Source organism: Columba livia, chromosome Z (assembly GCF_036013475.1).
Source record: "Columba livia isolate bColLiv1 breed racing homer chromosome Z, bColLiv1.pat.W.v2, whole genome shotgun sequence".
NCBI lineage: Eukaryota > Metazoa > Chordata > Aves > Columbiformes > Columbidae > Columba > Columba livia.
In genome coordinates this window covers 16,927,249-16,943,871 of record NC_088642.1, presented here as the reverse complement: position 1 = coordinate 16,943,871, position 16,623 = coordinate 16,927,249, and the positions used below count along the sequence as shown (strand labels likewise).

The 16,623-nt window shown below is 40.9% G+C and overlaps 1 protein-coding gene across 1 annotated transcript in view; it reads left to right on the top strand.

Annotated features, from left to right (window-relative positions):
• The window catches only part of HOMER1 (homer scaffold protein 1), a 90,173-nt gene extending 84,971 nt beyond the window's left edge, over positions 1 to 5,202 (top strand). Inside the window, exon 9 of the mRNA XM_065047397.1 lies at positions 4,761 to 5,202. Within this exon, the coding sequence (XP_064903469.1) occupies positions 4,761 to 4,949 (189 nt within the window). The 3' untranslated portion in view covers positions 4,950 to 5,202. The remainder of the gene's footprint in view (positions 1 to 4,760) is intronic.
• Positions 5,203 to 16,623: the final 11,421 nt, after the last annotated feature.

The following is a 16,623-nucleotide window of genomic DNA, read 5'->3' as shown; positions in this document are numbered from 1 at the left end:
CATTTTGAAACCTGCCTTGAGGCTGACCCAAAGCTTTGGGGGGTTAAACTCTGAATTCGGAGCTCTGATAGGACTGGCAACTCAGGTGTTAAATAGCTCCAAATCCGAATCGCTGAAAGGTGACCCTCGCTGTTCTGTGGCTCGACCCAAATCACGCTGAAAGCAAGCCCATCAGACTAGCCACAGCTTAAAAATCACTAAGCAGGTATTCTTTGAAATGCACTACTTGAATTGGAACTTCCTTGAATCTCATTTTAACCTACAGAATAACCACATAAGAACAAAATGAGTCTATTCATTTTTCTCATTCCTAAGTCAAATTATCTGGAAAAAGTATGTTATTTCTTTAAAGAATCTTTAAAGATTGTTTTGAATGTACCTGAGCTTGCCTGTTCTGCTATTCCAGAAATTGTTGCTGGCTTTAGGCTAAAAGTGGGAGTTTGCAGCTGAAAAGGTGCTTATCTGAGAGACTCAAAAAGGAGATTATAATGAAAGTTGGAAATTGTTCTAGCAGTAGCATATGCAATAATTTTAGGGTAAGATAATATGAAAAGTAAAAGTGAGCCAGGAATTAGCTATCCTTAGCAAGCAGAATTCTGAGAGACTAGTAAGAGATGAAAGATTAGAAAATGCTAAGCTTTTATTAAAATTTGTACTTTATAAAAGTCAGTAGCTTCCTTTTGGTATATTTATATCTTTAGTAACCAAATGGATATGTTGTGTATGCATGTCCATACGTCATAATGTAGTTAATGTATAATCAGTTTCTGCAAATAGTTCTGTATGGTTCAAGTACATTTAAAGCTCACTTAGGATCTGAGTTAAAACTTGTCTTTCTTAAGCTTAAAGCTTGTTACTGACCTGATGCAGCCCATGCAAAAGGCCTTGAGCCTTTGCTTTAGTATAATCATCCTGCTTTGATTATACTGGCCTTCTCTGAGCCACTTTACCCCAACCTGTGATGTCAGTGAAATGCTGTTTTCTTCTGTAGCTCCAGACCAACCATCTCACATCTATTAATTTCCTTGACTCATCAAATATTTTCAGGTTCATTTGCTCCAGGGGCCGTATCTGTTCATCTCACTCTTTCTGCTGCTTTTTTTTTTTTCCATCTTGTGCTTAAAAGTGGATTATGTAACTAAAATATTTTGGAATATAGCTTGTATGAAAAACGCTATACAAAGAAATTACTATGTTAAGGTGTATTGCATTTCTGACAAACTCATATCAGGGAATGAATTAGAAATCCATCATTGGCAAATTCCAGTGAAGAACAATATGTTATCACTGTGAAAGGTAAGTATCAGGGCACTTGTTAATTAATAATTTCATTAGCAATGTAGAGAAGATATATCAATTAGTCATGACCAGTGTAACTCTCACAGTAAGTCAGGATATCTTTATTACTATGGCTGATTCCTAAGTATAACTGTTGCATATAGTTTGAATATTTTATTTGTATCCTTGCACTAAATTCCACAAAATATTATTTTGGTGCAAACAACAAACATAACTTGTTCATAATTTATTTCTTTTTAAAAATAAAACAGTGCATCAGAAATTATTGTGCCCACTGTAAGAAGAGCTTGTAAAAACAGTGTAAAATACACCTTGCAAAGGGCCAGAATGTATCATATCAGAAGAGTTAGTTTATTGTTAGATGAGATTAACTGCAAATGAAGTGTGATGACACAACTAGAATAGATTACATTACATGGACACCCCTTCTTCAAGTCAAGAAGCAACAGTTTTGAAGTAGATTGATTTGTAAGAGGAAACTGCACATTAGCTAGACATGAACTTGTAATGCAATACTATTGCAAAACTAATTAATCCTAATTGAGGGTAAATATGTGTAAGGATTAAATGTAACATTTAGGAAGAAGCAGAAATTAAAAGCAACAGCTTCTGACGTATTTCAGGTAGTTCTACTTCTCATACATTATTAAATATGTTAAGCATAATTTAGGGAATATAAAACAGGAGGAAATGTTGGAGAAAGTGTATCTGAGGAAATATTTGGGAAGTCAAATGTATATGGGTTAGGAAAGAGATGTCAAAAATGGAATAGAAATATAATATGGAAGCTGGAATTATAAACAAAAGAAGGGAGCTCTTCTAATTTGAAGCGATAACAGGGCAAGGAGTTGTAATGGAAAGTTTGCCTTTTGCTGAATATGGATGGAAGTTCCTACGGCCAACATAAAGCTTTGCGTTTTACCTGTGTGCTCCCACCCTCACAGCTCACAGCAGAACAATTCCTCAGTTTAAGGGCATCTGAGAATGGGCTGAGAGATGATCTTCAGTACTAGATACAGGCCAATGGCATGCTCTTCAGGCCCAGACTTCACGAAATAAAACCATTAATGTATTCGTGGAGTTGTTCAAAAGTGGTCCTTTTCATCACAAGCTTGCCTGCTTATAGAAATTAATTATCTCTGGGCTAAGAGCAGTGGCAAGGAGACCTTCTAGTGTATACACATTTGTTGAGCAGAAGAGAAGCAGTGACAGGAGAAGTAGGATGCATGAGCAAACATGGAGAAACAGCCATGGGTTTTGAGTGAGCTAAAGAAAGGACTGTGTCGTTCCTGCAGAGCTGAGAGGGCCTTGAATTTCCCTTTTTGTCCCAGTCACTTGGCCTCCGAGGGTCTTGAACCCATGCATTCACTACACGGGGTAGTACTTGCTAGTACTCAGCTCAGAGGGCAGGAGTAGGAGAGCCTTCAGAGGGTATAGCTGGGTTATTATCAATTAGCTTGCCCATTTATAGCAGTGGTGGGGTATCACTACATAAGCATGTATGTATTTTAATTTATATAGTTTCTACAAATACTCTTTTCAGTTAGCTTCCTTTAATGCTTTGGCAACTATATCATTCAGTGTTAAACAGATTAAACTACTTCTCCTCTTGGTCCAAGCAGCAAGGGCTGATTCCTGCTCTCAGCCGTGATATTCAAGACCAGTGCCTAAAGCTCTGTAATCTTTAACTTGCCCATTTACACACAAGAAGGAAGATATTGCAGTTCAGTCTGAATGTAACCCTTGGCTGCACAAGCAGCCACAGCTATTAGGAGATCAGGTTCCTGAGGCTCTGCCTTCTCCACCTGCTGCAGGGGTTCCTATAGCTCTGCCTTCTCCACCTGCTGCAGGGGTTCCTATAGCTCTGCCCTGCTGCAGGGGTTCCTATAGCTCTGCCCTGCTGCAGGGGTTCCCGTAGCTCTGCCCTGCTGCAGGGCCTGGAAGCCAAAACTGGCAGTGACCACAACCCCCGATCCCTCTTCTGGCCAGGGATGCAGTGGCTGGTGGAGCCGTCAGACCCCTCACAGGTGGAAACGTGTCTTGGGCCGTGGACTTTGACACAAGGCTGACATTTTGTACCTGTTACTCTTGAGTGCCCACATACATGTTCATACATGTGGGTCAGGTTGTTTATTATGGTTAGCTGAGATATTTCCAATGTTAACATGAGTACATTTGTCAGCTTTGAGGGAGACAGAAGAACCGTAATGAAAATGGAGAGGAGGGTGGGGAGAGGAGTCGTGGTGCTGGGAGCAATGCCTGCTGCCAGACCTCCCTCCTGTGGCTGTGTGGGACTGGTTGCTGTAAAAACTCAGAGCAGGCCCATTAAAGCTTTGTGACACAAAGCCTTTGCAAAGGGAAGCAGTGTTGAAACAACGTTAATGTATGTAAAAATGAATTCACAATGCTTTTTTCCAGAGAATGGTTCCACAGGGTGTATGAAGTACGCTGCCTCTGTTCTGCCTTTGAAAGAGTCTTTCACAACTGAAATTATGAAATTTAGAATGAATTTATGCAATGTACAATGAACATGACAAATAACAATATGCTATTCCAGACCAGCGCAACTGTCACACCAGTAGTTTGGCAGAAGAGAGGGCACGAGGTCCACACAAAGCCAAGCAGCCGTGGCCCCGTTCCCTGCCCGGCACCATCCGAGCTGTGGGGGTCCCACGGGCTGGTGCCAGGGGTTCCTCCTCCTCGCCACCCAGCGCTGAGCTGGCCCAGGTCGGGTCCCCCCAGCTGCCTGTACCCCGTCTCTGCTCAGTCCTCCCACCGCTGTGTGGGAAGGGACCATCCCTGGGGCTGGTGGCTGCCCTGGGGTGGGAGCTCTGGGCACCCTGCAGTGAGACACCACATGCAGCGAGACACCACATGCAGCTTGCACTCACTGGTTTTACTTTCTTACAGTCAGTGCCACGTCAAGATCTGTCTTGCTAGTTGATGTTTCTATCCTAGTTTTCATGGTGAAAAGGCCTATAATGTGGGACAGGGGTAAGGTAGTACTCCTCTGTCCAGGAAGCGGTGCTCTGGATGAGCTTCTGTGTGAGGCCATTTAATGGGAACTGTGTCCTTGAGCAGTTCATGTAGGTTAAATCAGGGAGTACTTGAACTTAAGCAAACCTTTGAGAAGCTGTTTTCACTAGGAGGCATATCTCTAAATGATACAAGCAATAACTTACCTGAGTAAGTAAACCCGATCTGTTGTACACTGGCTGAATTTTATCCCTCTCCAAAAGTTTCTGTCCTTCAGATGAACTACTGAAAAAACGGAGGAAGTGGTGGCACACAGGCAATTGTAATAACAATTTAAGTTCTGTTTTTGGCTTAGTGGAAGCTTTAAAGTGTCACAAATTGTTTTAAAAAGCAGTTGACCAAAATAGCAGAGGAATACCAGCAGGAGGTTAGACTGCTTTGTGTTTGCAGATGAGACATTAACATGTTATGTATTTTCTCTGAAGGAAGTAGAAATTCGAAACAAAGACCTGGAAGGCCAGCTGTCTGATCTAGAGCAACGTCTGGAGAAAAGTCAGAATGAGCAAGAAGCTTTTCGCAATAACTTGAAGACACTTTTAGAAATTCTTGATGGAAAAATATTTGAACTAACAGAGCTACGAGATAACTTGGCCAAGCTAATAGAATGCAGCTAAAGAAAATGGGATTTCAGTGCCAATCAGCTTAAAGATGCACTGTCTCTCTTCATAGGACTATGTTGGGCTCTGCATCAAAGTTGCACAAAATTAGAAAACGCTCCTCTGAGAGGGCTTGTTTTAAATTTGAGTCATATTTCAATGTAAAATTTAGAATTCAGCTTGTAGCTAGTTGAAGAAAAAAAAAACCTAACAAAAAAACTTGAATTACAAATTACCTCCTTGTACGTTATTGGCCATAGATAACTTGAAAGATATTAACAGTAATTGAATGCAATCCTTTTCTAATTATCAGTGAAGGAAGAATTAGCAGTGTCCCAGGTCACATCCCCTTTTTGTGATAGACACAATATAGGTTATTCGCTGTTTTATTTATTTAAGATATTTAATTGCTGTGTTTTGTGCAAGAACTTGGTGATGACAGCCCTGTGTTTTATTGTTCTTAATAATTTCTCAGGATACTTTGCACTGTGGCAAAGCAGTGCCATTACCAATTTATTCTTGCCAGGAGTGAGAGAGAATTGCATCTTTAATTGAAAAATAGTTACTATAACTGCTTGTATAAAGTTCTTCCTTTTGGGGTTTTTTTGGTTGGTTGGTTGGTGTTTTTTGGTTTGGTTTTTGTTTTTGTTTTTTAATATATATATATATATCTAATGGAAGATACCGTATCTCTTTATGGAGCTTACTCTGGTGTTCTACAGTATTGTCCAATGTAAGGTTTATTTTTTCATATGAATTCCATGTAATTACAGTGAGATACTATCTTCCACTTAACTATATTTTGAAACCAACCAATGACAGAAGGTGAGTCTCCCAGAAAAAAAGAAAAAAAAAGAAAAAAAAAAAGGCAAAAAACCCCTGAGAATCTTAAATGTAAAATTTGACATGCACAGATAACAAGGAATAGCCAGTTGTTTGTTTTCTGGCCTTGATACATATATTGAATATGTATGTTCAATTAACTGCTAACCTGTTCTGCAGGAGACGTTTTCAGAATGTCACATGAATTTCAGGTTTTGTGAATAATGGCTTATGGGGAGCACTGTTTTATTACAGATTATGTTAAGGGCATAGAGCTATTGCAAGGGATTACTTGTACACTGAACTTGTCCAGCCAAGAAAGCTGTTTCTATAAGTTTTGTTGTCATAGCAAATTGAAATGGAGACATGTTTACTCTTTTATGGGTCTTCATATCACATCTTTATTGAAACTACACCAGGCAATATTCTGAACTGTTAACTAAATGTTTAAAAACAGGAATTTGAATTCAATTATCCTCAGTGAGCAGGTTTTAAAATTGTTTTGATGTAATTTTAACAGACTTTTGGCAGACACACATTTCTTTATATAATAGATTTATTTAAAAAAAAAAAACCTTTTTGAAAGGTAAGCCAAGTGTCATGTGTCTCGCATCAAAGAACATTCTTGCCATAAATTGCTTGTAATGTTAAAGAGGGCTTTTTTAAAATGTATGAATGAATGTCTGACTTTAGAGTCATAAGATGCACGGACCTTTGTTTGCTCCCCAAATTAATTTGAATGTTAAACATGAAACCTAGCTGCTTATTAAATTTGTACAACACTATTTTCTTCACTTAGAGACTGCTATTCAAAACTAGAAAAGTTTGTTTTCATGTGTGTACTGTGTGTATATAACACATAATACACACAGGTTCTCATTTATATTAGAAATATGTGCTTTATTTCTATAATACCATTTTTTTCTTTACCAGTGATTTATCAGGTCTCCCCTGACTAGTCAGGAAAATGGTTTAGATCAAAAACTAAACCCTCATGTATTATATGGTATGTAATATACACAGTGTTTAAGTTTTCTCCATATTTTAGCGTATTTTCTCACTTATTTTATTTATTAAAGGGGCGGGGGGGAGCTTGGTTCAGCGTGCTACTGGTTGAAAACTTTGTGGTGAGCTACATGTTTTTCATTCAGTGGATTTTAAACGGTGGTGTGTATATCTTCATCAGGTCCAGATGAGCAGATAACGACAAGTTTTTAATTTACATGGGGATGTTTGGGCCTGATTCTCCTGTCACTTCAGCTGCTGTAAACCAGATGTGTCCCTGATGTGATGTCAGCAACATTCACTTGGCATAACATCTGTGGAAGTGCAAGCAGAGTCCGGCCTGTTAATGCTCAATGGACATAATAAAGATGAAGAAAATAAAAACACGGAAAGTTGATGATGGAATAAATGTAATATTATTTTTAATGATATTATTATTGACATTTTTAAATATATGATGTCATTTACATGTGGGAAAATAGTGGACAGAAATATTTCCACTTAAATTTTGTGAATATGTGTGGTACATGAGTATTTCTATGTATACGTACACACACATATGTATATACAGAACATGGAAAAATTTAGATGTGCACATTTTTAATATTTTCCTATTCAAATTAAATTTAAAATTGGAAATGGATATTTGAGAATTTCTTTTCTCATAGAGTAGATATGCTTCATTTCTTTTTTAAAATAATACAATTGCTGATGGCTGCACCTTTGAATTCCCAAATAGTTGCCAAACATAAATATGGGATAAGGTGGACATAAGTGCACATATAAATAAAATCCTATTGCTAAGGCTATTTTTAATGTTTATGTACAGTGGTTGAGTGTTTAGATATTGTGACCTAAAGTTCATACTTAGGTGGCTATACCTACTATAGCCTCTCCACTTCTGCTTTAAGATAAAAGTTGCCTGTTTGGAACATTACTTTCCCAGAGACAGGTATTACACATCATGTCTATCTTTAATGAAACTGTGGGAAGATGTGTAGGAAAAAATGGTGTTGAGTTCTATAGGTATGACCATGAAATTGCACTGGAGGGGAGAGCAGTCACATCGTGTGTAACTTGTTATGTGGCAACTACTGTCTTCTAAAAAAGAAAAAAAAGGCAAAAAGAATTACCAAAAACCTAACAGGAATATCCAAACAAAACAAAACAAAACACAAGACAAAACAAACAAACAAAAAAAAGAAAATGAAAATTAAAAATACAGTTTTTTATTTTGAAATACACTTGCTGTTCTCTGGAGAATGTACTTTTTATTTTTTTTTCTTAAATCTTTTTCAAGTATGTGCAAGTGATAGCAGCAGCTACCTTAATCTTTCAGGTGCTACTGGATTTTGCATTAGGGTGTTATGTTGTGAAATCCTGACTTTTTGACATAAAAGATTTTTGTAAGTATATCCCCGTCTGGATAGTTAGTTTTTGGAGTGTCTTGTTCATAATCCATATGCCTCAATGATCTAGAAATTGCATTTTTCTATGTGGACAAAGTAAAACATGTGAATTAATCTGTCTGTTACAGACTGGGGATTCCTTTTCCTGGCTATTAAATCCAGGAAAGAGGAGAACAAAATGAACTGATAATGCAGAAATGCTGTTTTAAGGTCTCTAAGAAAATACATTTTCAGGTAAAATATAAATAAAGGGCTAAACCAGATGTAACACAAACAAGTATTGTTTAATGCTATCGGTGGCATTGCCAGGATAATGCCTTTAAAGAAAACCCTGCAAGAATCAACAATGTGTCGATTAAAGATGAATGTTTTGGGATGTGTCTTTTCAGTTGTCAGTTGTGAAAGGTTTCTGATATCTGCTTGTTTTTCTACCAGTTAGGAATTAACTTCAGGTTTACCTTCAATGAGAGGCTAAACCTCAATTCGTTCTGTCATCATCTTTTATATTCCGTACTGAAGTGGCTACTGAACAGCAATTTGTGAAAACCGCATTCAAAAGTCAAAATCAAAACCTTTTTCAGAAATACCGCATGGAGAGAGGAATGGAAAACTGTGGCAGACCTTTATTCTCTTGCAGATCTGGGGATATCAGTAAAAGCTGTCAGTAAAAGCACTTAATTTGGTTGATTGCAGATACTTGGATCTTGAAGCCAAAGAGAAATCTGATTAGAGATGAGGTCTGGATGTCAAAAAGCAACTAAACAAAAAAGGACCATCCAGAAACTCCATCCAAACACACAGAGTTCAGTCGCAGTAACTGGACATGCCAGCTAAGTGCGCAGCTATACACTGATTTTTTTCAGGAAACGGACCTGACTCTGCAAAGCAATGTTCAAATTGTCTTGTTTACATTTTCTTAGTAATGCTGCATATGTGCACTACCTCTGAATGGTGCTAAGCTGAGAACATGCCACAGAATAACAGATGTTTTTAAGGTCTCTATTTTTGCTTAGTAGCATTACTTCCTTGTTTTACTCCACTGACTTTAGGCAAGTAGAATTAATTTTCCCCATTACGTTAAATGTTTGGGAACACAAATGTTTGTGTTAGATCCTGGAGTCAGTTCAGCTCCTGTCCACTATTCTGGCCAATGCAGCATCGCCAGGAAGCAGGTGCAACAGTTTATAGCACGATACCTGCAGTACCTCTAGATACTACCGACAGCAGTGGGTTTCACACCGCGTGGGGTCTGGCAGCTCGTCCACCACAACCTCTCAGGGACCCGCAGCTGCCCATGCTGCCTCTGCAGTGCTGGCAGCTCATCTGAGGACCAAAGAAACAGAGGGGTCACTTACTCCCGCTTCCTCCCTCATCGCTGGGTCTGGCGTGAGCAGAGCTCAGCTGCAACCAAACCTCTGGCGGTTTGTGTCATTTTCAGATGCAGCCTTGGGAAGGAGGAGTAACCATCAAAGATGTTTTAGACTTGGGGCGGGTGGAGGGGAATTGCTGAGCTGCCAGAAAGATGCTGGCAGCTGTAAGACAGATGAGAATGGTTTGCATAGCAAAGCACAGGCCACCTGAACTTCCAGCGGTGACAAAAAAGTTCTTAGGAAGGATCTTGCTTTCCTTAGGTACTGACATCGTGCTAATATTGAGCACAGCTGGCTTGCCCCCGAACTCTGCTCTGATTGCTGTTGGCTTCTCAAGGTCAGAGTTAGGTGAGCATTGCATGACCACAGCCTGAGTCTTGGCAGTCTGCAAACCAGCCCCATGTCCTCTCGGTTGTTTTGTCTTCACAGCTTTAGAGGTCTGGTAGCAGTATTAGTCATTGGTAGTGGTTGACAACACACGCTGTTTTTCCTGCCCTCAGTTCCTATCACCTGTGGTGTTTGTGTAACCAAATTCTGAGCTGGGTTTTGGAGTTTTTATTTCTTTTAACTTTGAAGTAGTTTCAGACCTTGTCCAGCCCTGCTCTGGGGATTCTTATCTGCTCTCATGGATCCAGCAGTGTGTCAGCTGCTTTTGCTTCCACTAGATTGAGAATAGCAACTCACAAGTTTTCTTGGAGGAGAACCTGCATTTCTGTGACTGTGGTCATTCTTGAAGAGGAAGAACTTTTTCCCAGTAGACCAAGAAGGAGACAAAGCTCAGGACCTTCACAAACAATATGGGCATCCAGGTGCTAAGGGGAGAGGAAGAGGCACATTGACAAGGTATGTTGAGGTATAATCTGCGTGTTTGGATTTTCCCCTTTTGAGTTAAATACGGTCATGCATATATTTGCAAGCTTAAGATTTCTGGAGAGGGAACAAGACCTTTGAAATTGATTATGGGAATTTTCTCTAAACAAAAGAAATGGGAAGATAAATCATCTTGTACTTCGCTGCAAGAAAGACATCACAGCCCTTACCTGTGCATGGAAATGTAAAAATTAAATCTACTTTCTGTGCATCTGAATATACTGCTATTTTTGTAATTCCAGCAGTGTTACTTCTCAGGAATCTGCACCAATGGGAACCAGAAATCTATCAGTGAAAGGCGCAGCTCTCTCTTTGACTTCCATCTAGTGAGAGGAGCCAGGACAGTAACGTGTAGCTGAGCAACTCGAGTAGTATCTAGTCTGAGCATCCTGCACCAAGTCGCTGCTGTTCTGCATCGCTGCTGCACTCTGAGAGCTGTGTGGTAACCAGCCCAAAATGTGGTTGCACTTGCTGTGCTTCCTGTGTGTCCCACAAGCAGCCCTGGAGGGTTCGTTGTCCTTTATTCAGAAGCTGCCAGTTCAGACTGTAGCCCCATCACTGCCAGCTGAGCCCTCTTGCTCTGGAGCGTTCTGCGCATTGGGGAGAAAAGGGAAAAAGTGAGGGGAAATTTCGTTCTACAGATCTGAAACAAGCAGAGCAATGTGCTGGTTTGAAATAAGCACCTTTCCCACACCTCTTTGAAAGAAAAAAAAATTACGATATATTGGGGGTGGTTATTGTTATCATTTGAAACTACAAGTCAAAACCTTTTGATCCCAGATTTCTTGTATTTTTCCTTTTTTTTTTTTTCCTGCCCGTGTTCTTTTCTCTTTCATAATGTGGAGAAGCCAAGCACACGTGTCCAATAGATGTAAGAAAGTCCTAAACTGCTTATGGAATGAGACACGTAAACATCCAGCGTCCTGCTCACCACACGGGCACATGAGCAACCCAAACAAAAAAATACATAAAAGGTATCTGTAGGTATGGGGTGCTGTCTTTGTGCTCAAACATCTCAGCCTCAGTGAGGGAGTGGGTCAGCCACAGAAGCCAAAAGAAGAGGCAGTGAAGAAGCGTTGGGATGTTCCAAAACAAGCATTACTGGAGCGTGCCACAAGGAAGTATTTTGAGTCAAAGACAGGGAGCAATGCGAGTATTTTCAGAAGGCAGGAGTTTGTATGCTCCTTATTGATAATGAGTGCATTGCAGAAATAGAAAATTCCTTTAAGGGGTGTTTGAGGCTTCAAGTCAAAATACAGTAATGATGTGGCAGGATTGGCAGGTTGTTGGGTTTGGGGTTTGTTTTTGTTTTTGTTTTTTTTTTTTCAGAAGAAACTAAGCTGATTTTCCTGCTAAAACAAAGGGATCATACACCGGGCAGCAAAAATTCCCATCAAGCCAGAGGATTTCTGTGTTCAGCTAGAATAGGAGACTGACCTTTTGCAAAGGAATTGAAGCAACGTTTGGAAACTTCTCTGAAAGGACCAGCTGGTATAAAGATGAGAGCAGACCTCTCTGCAGCAGCGGCAATGTGCCCCGGTCAGGCTGGGAAATCTGGCTACAAGACTCACAGTCTGGACTGGCAGGACAGGCAGGCAGCAAACCGTGTTGTAGGTTCAAAGGTTTTTAAGGGAATTGTGACACTTTGGCCAAATTTCGTTAATGAAGCGGCAACAAGGACACACGAACCTGAAACTAAAATCCAGAAGGAATTAAGGCCTGATGGAGTGCAGCAGGAGTCAGCCCCGTGGCTGAGCAAGCAGCCGCACCAGGTGCTCCTGGTGCGTCCACAGTAAGTGAAGAGGAAGAGGGAGCCACTGCTTGTGGACGTTGCAAGCCCATCAGCCCAGCTCTGTCTCAGATGGGGTGAAAGCTGGGATGCAGCGACTTCTAGAACAGTTAACTGGTGACAGTGGTGTGTCAAGGGATCAGGCCTCCACTGGCTGGAAGGTTGTGACAGATGCGAGTGAAGAAATTATGATTTACAGTATTTCAGTAGATCAGATTGTTTTATTTTAGATCAGATTTGTTTTAGGAAACCACATGACTTGCTATTGCAATGACACATTGATGGGCTAATGGAAAACATCGTAGTGTCCTTTTGGGAAACAGCTAGTCTTCTTCCACAGGGTGGGCTCCAAAGGGAGCAGGAGCTACCTTTTTTCATTCAATATCACTTAACCAACCTGGTGCTGACAGTACCAAATCTTTCTTAATCAGAAGCATCCCTGAAACCTTGAGTACCCACTAAGGACTTCAGCAAATTTGTATTTCTGGGCCTCAGAAGGCAGGAAGACTATGGATCTGTTGGGCAGCTGATGGCTGGGAGCAGAACCCAGGTTTATCCCAGATGGCTGATAGTGCAGACTTGACAAATGCTGGTTAGAACACAGAGTTTCCGTTTAAAGTTTCTTGCAAATTAAAAGATGAAGACTTGCAGGGTTTTATTATTCTGTGAAATGGGACATAGCATTGACTTGGGACTGTAACTGGTTTTGAGTATTTAAATGTGTTTTAGATGTACTGTACGTTAGTTTGTATACAAGTTGAAGCAAAGCATGTCCTGGTAGGCAACCTGCAGCTCGTGTGCTCCCTGAGAACATTGCATGAGTAGACACCTTTTTTTTTTTTGTTCTTTGAAATAAAAGTGACAAACTTCATCACCTGAACAGAGATTTGCTCAATCAAGCATGGTTAACTAATGCTACTTTTGGCTGAGGACGAGTGCTGCACTCCTCCCATCTTTTCCCAGGATGAATTAAATGAGAGCAGATACGCTTCCAGTGTCACTGGCACGCGGCTTTTCTTGATCCCATCTGCTGGCCACGGGCACCAGAGGAACAAATGGCCCATGAATGGGCAGACCTGGCCAAGGCCGCACCAGTGGCCCAGCCCAGGCCAGCGTGGGCTGTGCCAGGCTGACCCACTGAGCCTGGCTTAATGTAAAGCTGCGTGACGAAGCAAGGCGGGGGGTGACGGGATACGTAAAACGCTGTTGCAAAGTGGGTGGAAAGAATTTGTTTATACTGTAGTAGTGGGCTGGAGATGAAGTAAGGAGCTTATGTTTCAGCTTTGATACGAAGAGACGCTTTCAACCAGTAGGCACTGCAACGGGTCACTTGGAGAGGCTGTGACCTTCCTTCAGTAGAAAGCTTCAGGAAATTCTTATGGGAATGACACAGGTGTATGTGCTCCAGCAACAGAAGGATAGGATGTGTGTGTGTGTTCTTGTATTTTTTCATATATTATTGATTTTATTTTGTAATGCAAATTCAATACTTTTTTTTGAACATGTCATTAGAAAACAAGAGCAGTGTGCAATGGCTTCTTTGTCATACTGTTTTTGCAGGACTCTGTCCACTCCAACAGTCATTTTACCCACAGCAAGTGGGTGTGGGGGATAAACAGGCCATCACTTGATGTTTTGTATGAAGTTGATTCATAAAACATCTGTTGTGTTGTTTAAATTGTGTGGTTAACGTGCATGGCAATTTGAGCATGCATTGATGATTTTGTATGCTAAGAACTCAGTTACATTCCTACTGAAATTTAATGGGCTTAAAATAAAGTACTGAGGAAGAAAAAGTATAGTTAATATAAATGCTTTGTATGAATTGCATGATTCTTCATTTTTTCTTATTCCTGTTACCTCTGAACAGCAGTATACAGAGGGAGTGTGATGCAAATTACAGAAGTTTTTGAAGACAAAGGGAATTTAGTAACCAGTGAATTTTGTTTGAAAGACCATGAATGCGCTTGGCCTTATACAAGCAACATGGGGCATAGGGAGATGTCTCAGAGAAGGTGAGTTTTCTGCCTTCCATGGTGAGGCAAAAGAGCAAAAAATAAGGTAATACAGGTGACTTGGTTGTGGCACAAGCAACTCCAACAAACATCCCACAGACAGCACACAAATACAGTAGGAACAAAGGGATAAGGCGGCAGATACAGGGAGTGATCTTGAATGCAATTTCTGTTTTGTTTTCCCAGAGTTTTGGTTAATTAATTAGCGAATCCCAGCACTAACGCAGACAGGCAGCAGCTGTAACAGCACTGATCATCTCTGCCTGTTTTTATGCCCCCCCGCTTCCTGCTGAGGCGAGGTTCCAAGGGAGATGTGCTGTCTTCCAGCTGACTGGGCGGTCAGCATGACAGTGGCAAAGATCTGCATAAAGTTTAGAGAAAGCAAGAGACAGAGTGTCTCAGCGCAAAGGGGGAAAGGCAGGAAGGTGTATCTGTGGTCTGCAGTTGTACAGACTTGCAGCACTTCATGAGCAAGGCAGGTTATGTGGTGATGCTGCTACAGCTTCCTGGTAAAGCCTCTGGAATTGCAGAGGAATTTGTGTCAGCAAAGCGATGCTTCTACCAGTTAAATTGCTGAGATGCTACATCTGACGTCCACAGAGGCTATTTTAGTGTTAGGTTACATCGCTCCCTCCTAAAAGGTAAAAAGGCTGGCAAAACTCTGTAGCACCAGACCTAGAGAAGTGAGTGATCTGCGACAGGAGCATCCCGCTCAGGTTCTGGTGGTAGCGGTGACACACGGGTGGTTTGGCGACTCAGAAATACTGCAGAACTCCAGGATTCGTGTGAACTCCCTCCTATGGCAGCAAGAACAAAGACTGTGGAACGGGCTTCTCCCTGTGTGGGAAGCAGCAGCAACTGCTGGGAAATAAAACAGTTCATGGTTTTGGAAAAAGAGATCTGACACTTTCCATTTTTACCTCTGTCCCTTCTCCCTATCCCCTCTGCTGAGCATTAAGTGGTGTAACAGAAACAAATCCTACATTACCACTGCCTTCTGTGAGAAAGACGTGGTGTTTGGTTTCTACAAGTTTGAGGACTGTGGCCCAGTGAATATTCACTTACTCTGTACCTTTCCATCTGACATGTAACAAAAATGAAAAAAATAAATGATGGTTCTACCCATCTCCCATCTTCTGTCTTGTACAAACATTTAGGCCTTACTCTGAGCAGCCTACAGACATTCACTAATTTGCAATTCTGATATGATGCATGCATTAAATATACTTCCAAACTGTACAAATACCCATGAGTCACTAAAAAGCAGCTACTTATCTTCTGAAGTCAACGCCAAAGCAGCCACCAGTTGATGGCAGTAAATACTCTTGGACAGACGTTTGTCCTGCAGAGCAGAGGGCATGAAGGGACCCACACCAGGGTCAAACACAGTGCCGAGGGCACAGCGAGAACATGCGCAGCAGACCTCGTCAACAAATACAACCCTCTTCCTCCATAAGAAAATCCATGGATGATCCAAGAACTTGCTTATTTCAAAACACATTTCCTTCTTGTTCTGCCACAACCCAAAATTAACTGCATATGCCATTGCCACCAAAGTGAAAAACACTAGAAAAGCTGAGCCAGACACGCTGCAGTGATTTGTGCTGGAAATGCAACCTCGGTTTCACTTCGTTATTAGAAATGTTGTACCTTTTTCTTGTTTTCTCAGAATTGTAATTGCACTAAAAGTGCCTGTTCCATAAATACATCTACTATTTTTTTTTCTTACGTTAAGGGACAAGCTGGGCATAGAACCTGCATACACTGGTTTACCTGCACTGTAGTTCTTGTACCAGGAAGAGTGAAAGGAAGACATACAACACAAACATATCTCTGCACACCATGAGTATTTTCCTAAGATTTATGTCTACATAAATAATAACACGAAATGGCTATAGGAAAAACCAAAACCAACCAGCTGCCAACTCTACTCTGGGACATAATCGGTCATTTATTTTTACCTGAGTTCTTTGTATACAATTTAGTTTGCTTTTGAAATATTATGTAGCACACACACCAAAGCAGCAAACTGTGGAGGCGTCAGGCTTTTGACTGGAGCTTTTCCATTCCCGTTTCTTGTGTTTCTCAGGGGCTCGGCGGGAGGTCTGGGCTGTCCCAGCACTGGCGGTGCCACCGGTGAGCTCCACGGGGCAGCACCATGTCCTGAGCTCCTGTTATTTCTGGGCTTAAATCTTCACTCTTATGAAAAAGAGTGCTTTTGTCTTTTGTTTAAGAGACAGAAAGTGTGTGTGACCTCCATTTAAGCACAACCGTCCTGCATTACTTAAGAGCAAGATTCTTCTATGACACTTAAATTGTCTATGTGAATTTTAGTTTACAAAGATGTTACCTAAATATAATTATTCCCTGCTGCAACATAGCTTAGGCACAACCATCTGCCAGTAAGCAGTG